We start from the raw sequence: 18,795 nt of genomic DNA, 5'->3' as shown, positions 1-18,795 counted from the left end.
AGCGATAAATTCATATGCTGCGGTAGTTTCCGGAAAGCAAGTGATACCTGCGGAGCAAGTGATGCCGACGGACGAAATCATCGAAGTTCTCGATGAGGAATTTATCGACCAGCCCTCGGAAACAGACGACACGGAACAAAATGAGGCAACTATGTGCGTAACTGAACCCGCCTCGGAGGAGGAAACGCAACAGCAGGAGAGCATGGAAAAAATGAGAGCGGCTGCAATTGCCATCAAGGAAGCGTTCGAAAACGAAACTGCAAATATACGGCGAGCTAAATTTGCGAACTCCAGTTCCAGTTCCGATTCACAGCCTAGGAAGAAGAGCTCTCGTAGATCTTATCATTGAATTTCTTTGAAATAGTTTAGAATAACAAATTTTGTTAACATGATCCTCGGCTCCGTGAAGTTTTCAATTAAACAATTGAGCCTCTCAAATAAACGACATAGAAAAAAAAAAATTAGAGACCATTTTCATCAAAAATAGAGACAATCATTGCTTGAGAAGTCGATAAAATTCACTGAACAGCTAAAGGAGAGCTTTGATAGCGGCGCAGCCGAAATTTTTTGGGGAGTTTCGAAGTGAAAATCCTTTGTCATATACACATTCTACCATGAATTACTGTCTCAAACAAATTTCCCTGATTGTTAGTGAAATTCCCTGAGAATTCCAGGTTTTTTCCAGGTTTAACAAAATTCCCTGATAATTCCAGGTTTTCCAGGTTTTTCCAGGTAGTAGACACCCTGAGTCAAAGAAGAACTAACAAGCAGGGATGTTCCTTGGTGGAATAAAACCTTAAACAATTTAAGGAAAAAATCTCAGCAACTTTTTAACCATGCGAAAGTTTCTGGGCAATGGGATCAATACAAGAAGGTCCTTACGATGTACAATAAAGAAATACGAAAATCAAAAAGGCGAACCTGGAGGTCTTATTGTGAAAACATGGAGAAAACTCCAGATGTAGCGAAACTGCAAAAAGTGCTTTCTAAAGACCATTCAAATGGTTTGGGAACTGTACGGAAAACAAATGGAAAATTCACTGTTGATACACGGGAAACTCTTAAAATAATTATGGAGACGCATTTCCCAGGATCATATTTAGCGTCAAGTGTAGATGAACGGGGTGCTCACATTGATGAGAGTTGTAGGCCAACCGGGACTATAAGCAATTCATCCATACCCAATACCATCTTCACGCGATCTAAAGTTGAATGGGCAATGAACTCCTTTGAACCGTTCAAATCGCCTGGGAAGGACGGTATTTTTCCTGCACTTCTACAGAAGGGTGGACAAGCACTGATTGATTATCTAACAAATATTTTCAAAGCTAGTTTAACGTTTGGTCATATACCAAAGATATGGACTCAAGTTCGTGTTGTCTTTATTCCTAAGGCCGGAAAAAAGGACAAAACAAATCCAAAATCTTTTAGACCGATAAGTCTTACATCTACCATGCTTAAAATCATGGAAAAGATTATAGAGGAATATATTAAATCAGAATATTTGCGCACAATTCCTCTTAATAGGTTTCAATTTGCTTATCAACCATATAAATCTACTGTCACAGCTTTACACAATCTAGTTACAAAAATAGAAAGTACTCTTGACCAGAAAGAAATTGCTCTCGTTGCATTTCTTGATGTGGAAGGTGCTTTTGATAATACGACTTACAAATCTATAAAAAAATCAATGGAAAAAAGAAACTTTGACCCCAGCGTTAGAGTTTGGATAATGAAAATGCTGAAAAGTAGAGAAGTGGGGGAATCATCGATAACAATAAGGACTACTAAGGGTTGTCCTCAAGGATGAGTATTGTCACCTTTATTATGGTCCCTTGTTGTTGATGACATTATCAATAAACTAGTAGAAAGAGGCTTCGAAGTTATAGGATTTGCTGATGATATAGTCATAATAGTACGTGGAAAGTTTGATAATGTCATCACAGATAGGATGCAATCTGCACTAAACTGCACTGGTGAGTGGTGCCAAAACGAAGCGCTAAATATAAACCCATCAAAAACAGTTTTAGTTTCATTTACTCGTAAAAGGAAAATTACACTCAAAAGCTTGATAATTAATGGATCCATTTTACAATATTCATCCAGTGTAAAGTATCTAGGGGTCATTCTAGATGATAAACTTAACTGGAGCTTACACTTAGAGCAGGTCATAAGTAAAGCCACGAATGCTCTCTGGGTAAGTAAGAAAACATTTAGTAAAAAATGGGGACTCAAACCTAAAATGATTCATTGGATTTACACAGTTATTGTAAGACCCAGAATTATTTATGCCTCATTTGCTTGGTGGCCTAAAACAAATCAAATTACATCCCAACAAAAGTTAGCGAAATTTCAACGTTTGGTCTGTATGGCTATAACAGGAGCAATGCACAGTACACCATCAAAAGCCTTAGAGGCAGTTCTTTATAAGCTTCCATTACATCAATACGTGCAAATGGAAGCTAAAAAGAGTGCGCTAAGGCTGCGAAGAACTACCATTTTTCTAGAAGGCAATCTTTCTGGGCATCTTAGTATGCTGAAAGATTTTCGTATTGATAAATCAGTAGGTACAGATGATCGAAGACTGGATGGAAAAAATCCTGAACCTAGATAAACCATATGAAATGATTAATACGAATCGCCAAATATGGGAATCAGGAGGGCCTATTATTTCACCAGGATCGATTATTTTTTACACAGATGGTTCCAAAATGAATGATAGTGCCGGAGTTGGTATTATAGGCCCGGGGATTCATGTTTCAATACCTATGGGAAGATGGACAACCGTCTTCTTTGCAGAAGTATACGCCATCTTAGAATGTGCATATATATGTTTGAAAAGAAACTAGACATGCAAGGATTTGCATATTTTCAGATAGCCAGGCGGCTCTGAATGCATTAAAATGTTTCACATGCCAATCAAAATTGGTTTGGGAATGTATAACAATTCTGAAGCAATGGGCTATGAAAAACCAGGTCCATCTGTACTGGGTTCCAGGCCATTGTGGGATTGAAGGAAACGAGAAAGCCGATTTACTTGCCAGACAAGGCGCAAGTTCTCAGTATGTAGGACCAGAACCTTTCTGTGGAATATCTAAATGTGTAACACAATTGGAATTAAAGCAATGGAAAGACAATATGATTCAGTTGAATTGGAAAGCTATAAAAAATTTAAGGCAATCAAAACTCTTCATAACTCCAAACAAACACATAACGGAAAAAATCTTGAATTTAAATAAAAAATCACTAAGAATATTTATTTGGCTGCTTACGGGACACTGTCCGGCAAGATATCATTTGAAAAAGATAAGTCGAAGTCAAATTGATGTCTGTCGGTTTTGTGGCTGTGAAAAAGAGACCTCTCAACATCTGCTTTGTGACTGTCCAGCATTATTTGCAAGTAGGATAAAATATTTCAACAAGGGCATTCTAAATCCTTCTGAAATTTAGTTACAGAACCCTAACCTAGTAGGTCATTCCGGATTGGGATACCTCGCATCATCAGATAACGGCAGTTATCCTGAATGGTAACTCTCCGTACTGAGCACGTTGCGATAGTAAACAGGGGTATATCACAATAGATCAATTAATGGTCGCAGTGGTTCAAATCCCAAAAAAAAAACGCTTTCTATTTATATCCAATACAGAATTCAGGTTAACTTCTGCGTCCATGAGTCCTCTCGTGAGTCTCGTGGCGTACCCCTACGTGCCCTATCTAGAGAACAGGGAGTCGTGAGTTCGATTCTCACCGAGAAGACGTGTAACTTTTTTGCAAACTTCACATCAATTTGTCCATTTAATCCAATTGCAAAGTATATGTAATGTTTAGTTTTTCGGTAATTGTCAAACTTCCACTCGGCTCGTGGGTCACGCTTCTGGAAAAAAGGAATCTTTGGTTTAGATGATAACTAAATATGTCAATGAATGAATGGTGATTAACAAAGTTTTATGGAAAGGCTTCCAATAATACAAAATATGAAGCAAGTGATGATGTAAACCATTTCTCCCTCCTGTAGGAGAATTCCGGCGCACCAACAGGATGATTTGATGGTTATTTTGGTCCTTTTAAAGCACCGGAATGGCCACCGGGAAACCCGTAATATGGGACCACTAAGTTTCTAAAACTAGGCATGCGACGACTCAATTTTCATGGTTTTGAATCTCTGTGACTCCTCTGTGACTTTTCTAGGTTAATTATAGATTAATGACTATATAAATAAATAAATATATGATAAAAAAATAGTTCTTCTGGTCCACCGAATTAACCCAGGAATGTCAACCGGAGATACCCGCCGGCTCATTCTTCATGATTTTGAATACCTGTGATTCTTCTAGTTCAATTATAGGTGAATGCAGGATGACCAGTCAAAAGTCATTTTCAAATTCCCGGTTTTCTCCTGGTTTTTTCCCAATATATCAAAAATATTCCCGGTTTGATGATATGCTAAATATCGTATATATATATATATATATATATATATATATATATATATATATATATATATATATATATATATATATATATATATATATATATATTTACAAAATATTTTACCATTTCAAATGAGTTACACTAAAATTACAGTAAAAATATTTTCAACGAATAAATTTCAGTTTTGAGCAGAAAATCTGCTTTTGAAGTTTCAATGATGACGATGATTGCGATGACGGATCCTTGAAGAAGTTTTTCTGTTCGAAACTGAAATTCATTCGACGAAAAAGTGTTCAATGTAAACTATCATTATTTTGAACGAAAAAACTGATTTTGAAAATGGCATGGGGTATTTTTCTGGGCCGAATTGTCTGAAACTTTGCAATAAGAAGCGCTTCAGTACGACACATATTATTTCCAAATATGAGCTCTTTAGCTTTCAAACACCCCATTGGCCAAGTGAATCAAAAGGGTCAAGAATAAAATCTGGCTCCCTACTGATCTGCTAAATATCAGTTTGACCTATGAAACAATATTTTCCTTCGGTCGTTTTAAGTAATCGTGGAATTTGTTATTAAATAGTTTAGTACTAAGAATAGTTTGACCCTTCGATATTTCAAATATATTGGACAAGATATTTTTTCAAAAATTCTCAAAAGGGGCGTTACTATATCTATATTAATATGTCAAATTCATACAAAATTTTTTTTTGAAAAGTTAGGTAAACTTTCTCATAAGTTGTTTCTGGTAAATTATTGAAATAATATTTTCTAAGCACTTTTTACTAAGAATCATAGAAAGTTGTAAATGCAATAAACCTTAGCGAATTGCAAGCTTGCTTAGAGAAATGTAATTGATAACATCTAAACATTGTAGGTAGTCCGTAACATAAAAGTATTCATAGAACTTATTTTTTTTTGTATGGTATTTAGTTGGAGCTGCCTGACAGCTTAACTTGTCAAGGCTGAACCCTCGGTCTGGCTTTTGCCAAGTTTCCCCTCTACCAGGACCAATACTCAGACGGACTAGGCAATGGCGCCCACATGAACACTGTTTTTTATTAGTATTGTGACGTGGTAGTTTTTGAAAAGTACCCATATTCCCTTGCTTCTGAGAAAAGGAAGCATTATGAAAATCAGCAGCTCCATTAGAATTTGTTTGAAATAGTAGTGTAGAATTTGTTTGAAATAGTAGTGCATTACTAATACTGTCTAGTCGAAATGGTTTTGAATAATTTGTCATTCAAGTGCTATTCTGATTACTATTGTCTTTTACGTAAGATTAGAGGCTTAAATGTCAAGTGTCGTCAAGTCTTAACAAAATTAGGCTATTTAGTAGTACCGTCAACGCACCAGTACCCGCTCATGCTCCAGTAGCCCGCTCACGAGTTCAAAAAATAAGGTAATTTTAGTAGGGGGAGATCCCCCAGTACCGGACACTTAAGCCACTAAATTCATAATTCGAAAAATATTGATTTGATGGGCTCGTTTTACCCATTTATGATAAATATTATCATTTTTATAGTGTACAAAAATAAATTTGAAAATATAAATATGAATTTTGACATTGTGTTTTGATGATGTATTTTAGTACCAAATTGATCTATCTTGAAAGGTGGCACCCAATACCGGACACGATCTGGAAATGCCTTGAATTCTGTAAATTTGAACATCATTGAATGTGTACACTATAAAAATAGCTTATAATTACCAATTCAATGCAATTGCAACATTTACAAAAATAATTTGAGTTTTTCTTAGTTTGCAAGATGCCGATCAAAAACCTCTTTCATATATGATGAAAAATAGCACATTTTACGATGTTGCTATGAATGTTCATTCTTCTTAATTTTATTGCATGTTTGATACCATGGCCGACGGAACCTATGAAAAATTAAAGTATTTTGAGACACTGATGCAATAATTACAAAGATATCATATAACAAATCAAGCTGTCCGAAACTGAGGGACAGGAGATGCTTAACCAAAATTGTAATTTGTCCATATTTACTTCAATTATGATACAAAATACATTCATACTATCAAATTAGGATTATGTTCGATTATGCTTGCGGGATCCAAAGTATTTTTTCATATTTAAAATAATTACTAAATAGGCTCAAAATTAAGAAGATACGTCAATTTTTTAAAGATTTTCAAACTTTTCTACTTTTTTAAAAAGGGATGCATATTTCAAGGATGTGTTATTCTACGCAAACATTAGTCTACATAATAGCTTTCTTTTCTACTAATACACCATCTTGATTGGACCATGATTTCTCAATGTTTCAACTTTGTCCGGTATTGGGTGCTGTCCGGCACTGGGGGATCTCCCCCTAAATACACAAAAATATGTCGACAGTATGATTCTATTTGTCGGTTTGAATTGTATAGCGGCTAAAGTTTTCAAATTTTCTTTGTGTAAACTTATCTTTTTTCAGTGTGAGCGGGCTACTGGAACATGAGCGGAAACTGGTGCACTGATGGTAGTTCTAATTAATTTCATTTTTGTTAAAAGTATTTATTGGTCATTACGTTCATACCGTGTACGCACCTAACTTTGCGCAGCTCCAAACTTTGCGTATTTTAAAGAAGCACGAAAAAATTATAATTAATCAGTGATTTTTTAACAATTCAGTTTCAGCAACATGTTCGTTTATGTGAAATAAGTATTTGACATACATTTGTTTACTAAGAAACTCTCGTTAATGTTAGTAAATAAATAAAAAACCTTATCGTCATACGCATAAACGTGTAATTTTACACCGTCTTAGAACAAGCGCTAAGGAGTGGCTCTGCAAAAAATCAACATTTTTATGAACAAAACTGTGTTGTGAAAAGTATATTTGCGGTGTATTTGCAAGAAAGGTAATATTCTAGTAATTCCATTTGTTTTCGATGCGCAATGTTAGGACCCATTTTTTACATGAGGGTCTTAGTTTTTGCGCACTTCTAGCAATTCGGAATGGCACGTAAATACATGTACGTCCTTGAAAATGACAAAATCTGTCGATCTTACCAGGAATGGTCACTCAATCCATAAGACAGCGGCTACATGTAATATTCTTGAAAGTACCTTTTGTATGAAGCTCAAGGCAAGGTGTGCATTGAAAAATCTCGGAAAATCCACTGTATTAACACAGGAGACTATTACTGTAAACTTGGATAATTGATAGCGCAAAGGTTGGCTTCCCAGTTGAAGGACAATGATTCAAGCTCCAGTTGTCTAGCAAAAAGCGTTCAATTATGGAATATCCGTACTGGCGGCAAATAGATAAAAAAAATAATTAATCGCGAGAGATCAACGATACATCTCTCAGTTTAAGAATTAAAAAAAAAACAAGAGAATAAGTTATATAAAGCAACGTACGATAACAAATAGGCATAAGCTGTGGCTGTAAACTATATTGCTCAGATTGTAATCTTGTGAATATATGTATTATAAAAATATAAGAACAGAGTAAATTACTATTCGTGGGCACTCTATGTTTAAGGTGATTGAATAAATTAAATTGAAATTCACGGAAAAAACTCTTGATGAAACTCATATTAGTTGTAACCTTTTTATTTAATACAAAACTAGTAAAAAAGTTAAATTATTTAGAGTAAACGAGCAATTTAAGGCATGCGCAAAGTTAGGCACATCATGCGCAAAGTTAGGAACAATTCAGATTTTGTGCGCAATGTTAGGCACAAGATGTTGCATCACCTTTTGAATTTTTTAATTTTTTGTGAATCATTTTTATTTTTTTTAAATCACGCGTTCTACTGAAGGGTTAAAAGCCTATCGTTGGCAGAAGTTTGAATAAAAAGATACGTATTTTAGCCTAATTTGAAGCAAAAACACGATGCTAATTTCTTAACTGCGCAAAGTTTGGTGCGTACACGGTATATCCTTAAAGAAAAAAGTCGCTTTCCTTGTCTGTTCAACAATTTTTCGAAACTAGCAAGTGTACCCTAATGATCGATCTCAGCGTCTTACTTTCCATAGTCATTTTTATAGTGAATATTGAAGAGTAAAGTTACCTTAGGCTTCTATTACAGTCTCCTACAAGATTCACTTTTTGGTGGCAAATGCAATGCTTCACAACGCCTACTTTCTACTTGTAAATTTTGCGAAAATGAAGCTGGAATTAGATTATTTATACCGCTGTTACAAAAGAGGTATTTCTTATTATGGCAATGATAAAACCATATTAAAATAAGATTGTCGCCACTCATTTCTACTCAGTGAATCTACTAGTCATTTTCCTAAGAGTTCCTAAGTATTCCCTACGTCGTATATGATAACGATGTATCTAGCTAGCTAATAGTAAGAGTGGCTACGGATCATTCTGGTTAGCAAAAGGCAAACTGAACGTCACCAATAGTATTAATGTCCACTTCGAATAGATTAATTATTTGAAATGGGCATCAATTCAATCAATGACGCAGAATGTCCGTTGGATCACATCCGAGATATTATTGCGTCTATGCCATATGAATTATGACGCGGCTTTAAGCAAAAAATGCCAAAATGTGATACCACCACTACAGGTTACGCCTTTGGTTTCCATCATATGGGCTAATGGATTATGCCCTCCCATCGCGGCATGGTCGCATAACCAAGGGGAGGGAAAATTATTCATAGAACTTATTGAAATAAAACTATTCGGAAGATGTTCGTCATCTAAAGTGTTACTTACTGACTAATTAATTACTGAATTAGAACAAACAGTAACATTTGCATAAAGGCTACGTTTTAACTGACTTCATTGAATAACTTGGGATTCGAATCCAGAAGCTATAAACAAATCCACAAAAAAAATATAGATTGTACTAGTTGAAATATTAACTGGTATGCAATATTTTCCCGGTGTTAATTAAAATTCCCGTATATTTCCCGGTTTTCTCCCGGTGATTTGAAATTCACGGCTTTTTCCCGGTTTTCCCGATTTCCCGGTGCGCTGGTCACCCTGTGAATGACCACTTTGGCTCATTGCGACCATCGAAATAAGCCAGGAATGAACACTGGAGATACCTGTATTGTAGGACATTTCAGTTTTTGTACCATAACTAGACATGCGACCACTCATGATTTTGAGTACCTGTGTTTCTTGCAGTTCAATTATAGATAAAGGACTATTTTGATTCTTCTTGATTACCGAAATGACCCCGGAATAACCACCGAAGAAACCCAATGTTAAAAAACTGTACATTAACCGGTGCGGTATTTTTTCTACCGTGAGACTTTGAAATAGATACATTTAGTTGGCTGGCGAATGGAATTCTAAGGAACAGGTATCGAGGGGAATAGTTCTCTGAGAAATTACCAAGAGTCATTCAAACTTTATGAATAAAACAAAAATACTCACTTGAACCACTCTGCCAGATGCTCCGTGTGACCCCCATGCCGACAGGTCTGACACCATGAGAACCACTTCGAGAACGGCTTCGATTGCCACCCGATCTGCCCTTGGGCGGCGTGACCCTGCGAGATGGCACCCATCGTGGTTCCCATGTGCAGCAGACAGAGCGCACAACGCGGCAACGGTTTCCGGCAGTTCGGGCAAGACGAAAGCTTATGCATGACGGCCGCATTGCTCCGGACCCGGGCATCCTCCTGCAGGGCCATCGAGACGTTCTTGCCGCAAAAGTTGCACAGGAGGAAAACTGATCGAGAGTTTTGCGGCGGGGAACGAATTCTTCCCAGGGTGATGTCCAGCTGGGCACGTTGCTCCCACAAGCCCCAGATGTCCAGAAGGTCCCGATAGGTTGAAATCCAGTATTGAACGCGATAGTCGGTTAGCAAATCGGAGGTGAGGAAACGCGCTGCTATCAGGGCGACGGTTTGAACATCCTCGGTTCTATCCAGGTGGCTTTGGAGCAGTTTGATACCGTCGTTGGTGGCTCCTGTTAGAAGAAGGCCATTCAAATCTCCGGACTCGATGCAGTTGGCGACCATTCCCTTGATGTACTCTGCGAGTTTAAGGTCTGAGAGAAAATTACAAGCGAAGGCCATCCGATCACTAAGGGAAATTTCCGTTTCGTTGGTCACGGTTTCGAAGCCGTCCTTTTCGTGCGCCAGGAAGGAGAACATGCACCGCAGATAGGGATCATCGATTTGGGTTCGAGCAGCGCCACACTGCTTTCGCCACAGGCCGGAACGCTCGGCACTGAACCCGGACAGGGCTATGGCAGCTACACGGAGCAGGGAAGTCGGGTCGGAAGGTTGTTCAGCTCCACAGCTGAGGATTTCGATGGCTTGCTTGATCCGAAAGTGAAAGCAAGCAATCAGGGCAGCCCGAGTGTATTCTTTGTTTGAGCAGAGTTCCTCTATGAAGGACAGGAACGAAGATTCCTTGCTCCGATCGAATGTCCATCCGCAGAGCAGTTGAGCCGTATCTCTTTGTTCGCTTCGATAAACGACCAAGCCACTTCCGATGCTGAAATCCAGCCACTTCATCATGACCGGGTCGGAACGGGACATAGCCGGCCCATCCGGAGCACTGCAGACTCCGAGGATCGTGTTCAAGCCCAGCTTGCAGTCCTCCTTGATCATGTGGCCGAGCAGCCGCCAGACGCCTTTAAGATTGGAATTACCAGCAAGATCCCCATTTCGTTGCATTTCCGCTGTCAGACCATAATTGTTGAGCGCTCTCTTCTGAATCGTTTCGGCAATGTCTTCCTCGTAGCTGTCGATCCCGCAATCCCACTGGTTCAGGGAATCCGTTGGCGACGATGACGGCGAAGGCGATGTAAGCTGCTGCAATTCACATCCATCGTTCCCATACAAATTGTTGTTGTTATCCCAGGCGATGGCCACTCGCTGCGGAATACGATAATCGCAAATCGTCCCTGTTCCGGACAGGGCCAACATCCGCTCCAGATCGTACGGATGCCACGAAAGATATCCCATGGTCGGCATGCGATTGGTGGCCCTCGCTTGGAACGGAGTAACGAACCGTTTTATGGAATGGGGGTCCCCTCCGTCGGATTCCGAACCGGGCCAGTGCAGATCGATCAGGTTGATCAACGGCGAGTCTCGCTGGAGCGTGGTAAGGACCGAGGAACGCGTTGGACACCACGATAAGTGGGTGATGTTCTTCTGCATTTGGATCTGGCTGATTGGTTTCTCGAGCGATCGCAGGTCCCACAGGTTGATTACGTTATCCACGTAACTGGACAGATAGCGACCGTTGGGAGCGATGCAGAGTCCGTTGACGGTTCGGGCGTTGGCCAACGTTACGATGGCTGGATTTTCTGTGGATTAAAACATTATATACAATCTTATAAAATTTTATATTTTAACGCAATTAGAGCTGGTAGCGACGAAGTATCTTAAAAGTATAAACTATTAAGTCTCTGCTTGAAAAAATAAACCGAATAAGAGTTAAAATCTGATCATACATGAACCGGGAAAACAAACACAATCCAAACAGGAACCGGAAGATAAGAGTATTCAAAGGAATTTATCAGAGAATTCGGCCATAGATTTCTCTGAGAAGTTTGGTCGTCTTTCGATTTTGTTGCATGCTTTTGAGGGCGAGCGACGGAATCAAGGAATGCAGTATAAGATTTTGTGATAATTTCGCCTAGGAATAAATAAGGTGCTGGATTCTTCGAATCCAGAATCGTGCTCGATATATATTCTATAATCCTGTCTAAGAATCTGGGAAATTGTAGTATGAAATTTGTATGAATTTTGTTCGGAATTCTTTCTGAATCTTATCTAGGATTGTGTGAATGTTCTGTCCAGGATTTTGTGATAGGTATGTTCCAGATGCAAGTCTGATTCGCTGCTGAAAAGTAATTTCTTGGCATATCTTGATGCATGAGAAATTCCTGCAGACAATAGAACAAGAAAGCGCTTTTTTCTGTTCACAGTATACAGTTAAAAAAAGTCAGTTAAAATGGGAGTCGCTGTAGAAAACTTCTGCTAGGAATCGGCGAGGAATTTCTTTGGCGATTCCTTTTCAACAGCAAATCCGGCTTCAGTGATTTATTTTGTTTGATTGTTTGAGAATCCTGTCCAAAATTTCATGAAAAATGTTCCTAATATTCTAAATAACCCTTCTCAGAACTGTGCAAAATTAACGCCCATAATTCATTGAGAATTCTGCCTTTGATTAAGTGTGATTTTATTTGACACAACATTTGTTAAACATTGATGGTAATTCACTTTTTTATATCATTACATTACGTACTTCAAAACTGTCTTTTACAACTCTAAAGATTATTCAAATTCGAAAAAAGTACTAAAATTCAGCTATTCTTCAATTCTTAAATTTTCAAAATTTTGCTTTAATAAAAAAAGGAAATCATCAGACTTGGTATATTCTAACTTCAAGTTGGTAGAACAATTAACAGGCCGGATATGAGACTCTTCGCGGGCCGCATAAAATGTGGTCGCGGGCCGGATGCGGCCCGCGGGCCGTACGTTGGGCAGGCCTGCTCTAGGTGAACCACTTTCCCTGGCCTATTTTATAAGCAAATCTTGTAAGTTCTAGGAGTTTATGCATAGATTTCGTTCAAGATCTCCATATATAAGATTTTGTATTTCTTAAACTTTGCTCAAACCTTATTTAACCCACCAATTTAGTTCTAAAATTTATGATAAAATCCTACTTTTATTGAATAACACGACAAATCGTGTCCTTGCTACTTTGGCAAATTTTCCTGCTCAAATAAATACTTTATCGTATTTAAACTTTAAATTTAAAAATTGGTTCAAATTTGAACCTTGACACTTTTGATCATGTTTGACTTTACTTCTCCGACAAATTTCCACTGGGGTTTTACTTTTTGAAAAGTGCTAACAGTGGGATTGTTCCTATTTGACATTTCAGGAGGGACACGGAAAATAAAATACACCCAAAATTTGAGTTAAAGCCAAGGGGTGTGCCAAAATCTCAAAAAACAGATAAAATGTATTTTTGGACTTCAATCAACGACAAATAATTGAAATTTAAGCAAACATGTATTTCTGTCCTAAACTAATGCGTTTGGTACTAAAATTGAAACAGGACTTTAGAACCCTATTGAGCATAATGATGTTATTTTCTTATCTGCTCATTAGAACTGTGTTATTTAAAATGAAAAATAAATTTCAAAAGCATTAACTTTGGACATCTTGTAACGGTATTATTTATTTTCAGGGCAACACCTTTAGATTAGTAATCCTTTAGATTAGTTATCCTCTATAAAGGATCACTAGTTACAGTTTGTTCCCGTCCGAAGCCGATATGCGAGGTGAATGAGACCGTCGCAAAATCGGTGCTGCAAGCGGAGCAATCCAACCGAACTCTTCAACGGTGGTTGCGGCTTGCTTCCTTCTGCTGGTCTGCTGCTACTGGTCACTGCTGCAAGTGGTCTTCACTCTACCACATTCGTCGAAAAAGTGAACGTTCCACTATTGTTGTTGTTTGTGAGGGACTTTAACCCGAAGGTTTGGGAGCAGTGTTGACCAGACTCATTTCCCCGAAATTCGAATTGTGAAGCCATGAACTGTTATAACTGTGCGTTGTATTCTTGAGATGGTCCCCCTCCTTGGTTGGGCTTGAGTGTTGCACATTGGATCCGACAGTTTCGATCTCGGTGGGCCGCAATTCAAGTTTCGGTGAAATGATTCGCACTCACTCACTCACTCATTTCATTTCACCGAAACTTGAATTGTGGCTCTCTGGGATCAAAATTGATCGATTTTGTGTGCGGTACTCAAGCTTAACCATCTGCTTTTCTATCTTAGGAGGATAGAGCATGGTTGTAGTAGTTCGTGGCTTCGTAGTTCGGAAAATGTTATTTTCGGAGAAAGAGAGTTTAATGGTGACAAACTGTTTTCTCCAAAAGGTATAAATAGCGGTATCTTTTTCTAAAGAGGCTCTATGCAAAATGGTAAAGAATGATATTTGTATAAAAAACAACTACTTCATTATTTCTCAATAGTCATGGAGTAGAACGACATGCACTAAACAAAGGACACGGGTATACCACAAAAGATCAAAGAAAACTGGTCGCAGTGGTTCATCCCGAACAGAAACAGAAGAACCCGAAGGTCATGCGTCCCTATTAAGAACGTTCCACAGAAGACAGGGTCATATTTATACTCGTGGATTTTTTCATCCTCACTTTCTATTGGAGGGCCAATCGGAATGATTCTTTTGACATGAATGCAGTGGAATCTATGATCAATTTTAGTATTGGGTGGTTTGTTGTCGATACGCTTTTGGCTGATTACACGGAAATCAAAATGTTTTGTATTATATATGTATTAGGGTCGATGTTCCCTTAGTGGACAGTCCCCTATAGTCGCACTAGTGGCTTCTTACGACCGTTTTGCTATAAATCTATTCAAAACATTTTTTGACATGAAGGTCAGGAGCTATTTATCTAAGTACCATCGATACACAGATTGATATTGTTCAAAAAATGATCGAAAAAATTAGTTTTGCTTAAAATTTGAGCTCCCTTGCGCCTATAGTAAACCTATTGTTCCTATAGTAGCACTACTGAGATAAACTATTTTTTATCTCACGAAATAATTGATGAATTAAGAACTTTTTTTACACCAAACGAAAGCTTTTGATCCGCACTTTGTAGGAAAAATATAAAAGTTTTGTTAAAATACGCTAGCGTTATTTTTCGATTTTATACGAATTTTTGTTCTTAGCTATGCGGCTATTGGTACATCGACCCTATTATCATTATTTATTTTTTTTTTTACATTTATTTCATCCTGTCTCTTCAAGGATCATTATAAAAAAAAGAATCGATCAAACCCTTAGATAATATCCAGTAGTATTTTCTGAAAATATTCCCACGTCTCCACAGAAATGCGTATTGATTGGAATAATTAATGTACCGTAATCCGGGGGCAAATTGATCACTTTTTAACAACTTTTTGTCACGATTTCCTTTGGAATTCAAAAATTGTTAAATTTATTTCGGTAAAATCAGTACTTCATTGATCTCCATCAGTTTATGTAATCGATTTGTTATTAAATAAAATTTAACATTTCATAAAATTAGTTTTAATGTCAAAAATTGAAAATGGCACATTGGGGCGAAATTAATCACTATATAATAAAGCATATTTTAGAATGTAAAATTTCTCTATCTACTAAATTTGGGTCTCCTGAATCTGAAAATGATGTCAAAATCCTTACAACTCGTGTATATCATCATTTTATTACAAAATTAAACCTTCTAAAGCTGCATAATACGCCTAAATGTATGCAATTTTCCTTGAAATAAGCACGTTATTCAACAATAAACGGTTTTATGAGCAAAAAACTATTATTGTAATGCTGTACGATTTTAAAAATGAGATCAGCAGTTCACACTGAAGCTAACACAAATTTTTTAACACTCAAAGATCAAATGCAGGCTTAGCACCAGTGGATTGTTTAGTACCGACATCTCCAACAGTATTGCCAACACCTTCAGAAACTGTGAATATTTCAATGAAAAACTGACCTTAATAAAAATGAAATAGTTTAAAACCATCATTAGCCATCTATAAAATATAAAACATGCAATGTCTGTGATGGCAATGAAATATTAAGCATCCTTGAAAGGAAATGCTATTTTATACCGACCTGATCATATTCACCCCAGTGATCAATTTGCCCCCGGATTACGGTAGTAGATATTTGCTGGTGTGAAATCTGGAATCAAATTTCATTGAATCCATGTATATTTTTCTCCAGAATTGTTTAACAACAGCAGTAGGAGTAATTCGTGGATGAAATTTTGGAGAATTTTCTAGGAAAATTCCGGAATAACTTAAAGAGGAATCTCTGGTCGAATTTATTGAGATATTACTGGAAGAGTTCTCAATAGATAATGTTGGGATAAAGTTTAAAGGAATTTTTAAGCAAAGCTTAAGACAAATAGGGAATGCGTTCACGGGAATCTATATGAACGTGAAAGAACTGCAAAAATCGGCGTAAGAGGATTTTTTTAAGGTTTTTAGTAAAAAAAACTCTCAACGAACTTCTTCAAATAATAATCTTTGAGAATTTCCCTGGTCGAACTCCTGTATGAATCTTCGGATCTGTTGGAGTAAGTAAATCGTTCAAAAAATTGGTGGAAAAATCTGTTGTGGTAATCCTGAAATTGTACCTGGGAAAATATACTAGTTTTTGTGGATATTACTGGAGTTGTTTGAGTTGTATATTCAAAGCATTTTCGGAAACAAATTTAGGAGAAATTCCTCCAAAGATCTCTTGAAAAATCTCTGGAGGCAATTCTCAGAGAATTTTTTGGAGGAACTTTCGGGAGGATGCCTGATTCCCTGAACGTATTCCAATAAAAATCACTAGAAGAATCTGAGAAATTCCTCGCAAATAATCACGAGAGAGACTTTGGAGGTTTCATTAAAGACTCTAAAGTGTTGCGCTAGAGTTATCAATAAAGAAAAAGTGACTTGTGATTTTGATTACTCAAAGAGCTTAGAGACCTTTCATTAATATATAAATTTTATAGAGACATGCATCGAAGTAATGACCAAATCTAAAGAGGCCTGCTACCAGCCCTACACGATTCATATTAAGAGAGGAATACTCACGTCTGAAATCCATCATCTTGATGTGCTTATGGCTCATTCCGGCTATCAAAACCTGCGGAAACGTCTTATCCCAGCAGATGGAATGTGCCGTCTCCGACAACCCGATCAACTGGAGGATAGCTAAAATGGTAAAATTCAATTAGATCTATTCTACATCACTCGTTTAGAAGCAACTTACAGGATTGATTGGGAACGCCTCGTTCCGTATCCCATATTGTAATGCAATGATCGGAACGATTTCTATCGTGTCCCATCGCCAGTAGGCTTGGCTCCAGCTCACTCCAAGCAAGGCACGTACATGGACGTGATAATCTCGGTGCTGTTTCGAAATATAAGAAAAGTTAATTCAATGAAAAATTCAACCTGTAAAAAATACTAACTTACATCCCCCAAAATTTGTTCATTTAGACCCCCAGAAGCTACTGTGAAATTTTGAGTGAAATCCGTCAACTCTAGGGAGGGAGATGAAATTTGTATGAATAATAATAACCGAAACGTTGGACAAAATAAGTTTTTAATTTTGTCAACACTGAAAAGCCAATATATCACCAACAACGAACTACAGTCGAACTACCAACGATGAATAATAATAGACCACATGTTAAAAATTCCGAATATAAAACCAAATTCTGTTCGGTTTATATGTTACAGCGCTCTTGAGCAGATCATAGAAGATGTAAAACTAATCCCATGATGATGGGGGATTTGGTAAGATTTGGACAAAGTTAGAGAACAAATTTCTTGAGATCGCGCATTTACCCCAAATTTTACTAAGTAGGTTCGAATCTGACCCATCCTTAGGGAGCTCATCTTGCACCTTATACGCCGTTTTCCCATATATTTGATTGATTCTCTCCATACAAACTTCAAGCTCGTTTAGCCTTCCGCTTAGAGTTGACGGATTTTGATCAAATTTCCACAGAAGTTTTTGGGCTCACAATGAACAAAATTGGAGGATGTAACATATTTTTTTTATAGTTCGAGCATTATGGGGCACCCCACTGTTCAGCATGAAACCAAGAATCAACTTACTGAATTCCACATTGTTCTCGGTTGCAAAATTGCACAGTGCTACCTTCCCATTGGGCAACCCAGCCGCAAACAGAATCTCCCCCGTTGAATGGAAGGACGGAGCAACCGACCGGATAAACTGGTATCGTGTCTCGAAGGCAATCAATGTGGCAGTGGTGCTTTTGGAAATGTCTAAATTGATATCTGCAAAGGGTAAAAATTCCATGTAATTCCTTACTATCAGATGAAATCGATAATGCAACTTACTGGTTTGGATGCTATGGTCGATCAGATCGCGGTGTTTGACCTGGTAAAGGTTAATCTCCGATCCGGCCGCCGTGAGGAAACGATCCGGATACTTGGGGAACCAGTGCACTTCGACTACGGTTTGCGTCATTGTTGCGGACGGTCAATTCACGTTTGCATGTCACAATCGAACACTTTCTAGTGAAATTTCCTAGCCTAAACTGCACAAATGTCTTTTATTTCGCTGAAATATTCAATATGTTAGGTAAAATTTTCTGTTATCGACGCACAGATCGTCTGGCTGGTGTTGTTTACCCCACTGATAAGAATGAACTCGTTTGTTTTGCAACATGATTTATATTTTGACAGCTTAGCGAGCGAGGGGAAGGTGCGCCACGTTAGCTCACAATGAAGCACACGGAGAAATAGGCCAGGGGAAGTGGTTCACCTAGAGTGAATTTCTGTCAAAGAAAAAGTAGATTTTGTATGAGATTTGACAGAAAAATGAATGACAAGTTCATCCACTTCTCCTGGCCTATTTCACCATCCCGTTTTCTGAA

The 18,795-nt window shown here is 37.7% G+C and overlaps 1 protein-coding gene across 1 annotated transcript in view; it reads right to left on the bottom strand.

The window, feature by feature from the left end:
* The window catches only part of LOC5579066 (GATOR complex protein MIOS), a 31,715-nt gene extending 13,137 nt beyond the window's left edge, over positions 1-18,578 (bottom strand). The window contains exons 1-5 of the mRNA XM_001664173.2: positions 18,257-18,578; positions 18,011-18,193; positions 17,157-17,297; positions 16,979-17,098; positions 9,786-11,673 (exon numbers count right to left, since the gene is read on the bottom strand). Of these exons, the coding sequence (XP_001664223.1) occupies positions 9,786-11,673; positions 16,979-17,098; positions 17,157-17,297; positions 18,011-18,193; positions 18,257-18,386 (2,462 nt within the window). The 5' untranslated portion in view covers positions 18,387-18,578. The remainder of the gene's footprint in view (positions 1-9,785; positions 11,674-16,978; positions 17,099-17,156; positions 17,298-18,010; positions 18,194-18,256) is intronic.
* Positions 18,579-18,795: the final 217 nt, after the last annotated feature.

Source organism: Aedes aegypti, chromosome 2, assembly GCF_002204515.2.
Source record: "Aedes aegypti strain LVP_AGWG chromosome 2, AaegL5.0 Primary Assembly, whole genome shotgun sequence".
Classification (NCBI taxonomy): Eukaryota; Metazoa; Arthropoda; class Insecta; order Diptera; family Culicidae; genus Aedes; species Aedes aegypti.
The sequence above is the reverse complement of the archived record's forward strand: the minus strand, read 5'-3'. Positions and strand labels throughout refer to the sequence as shown.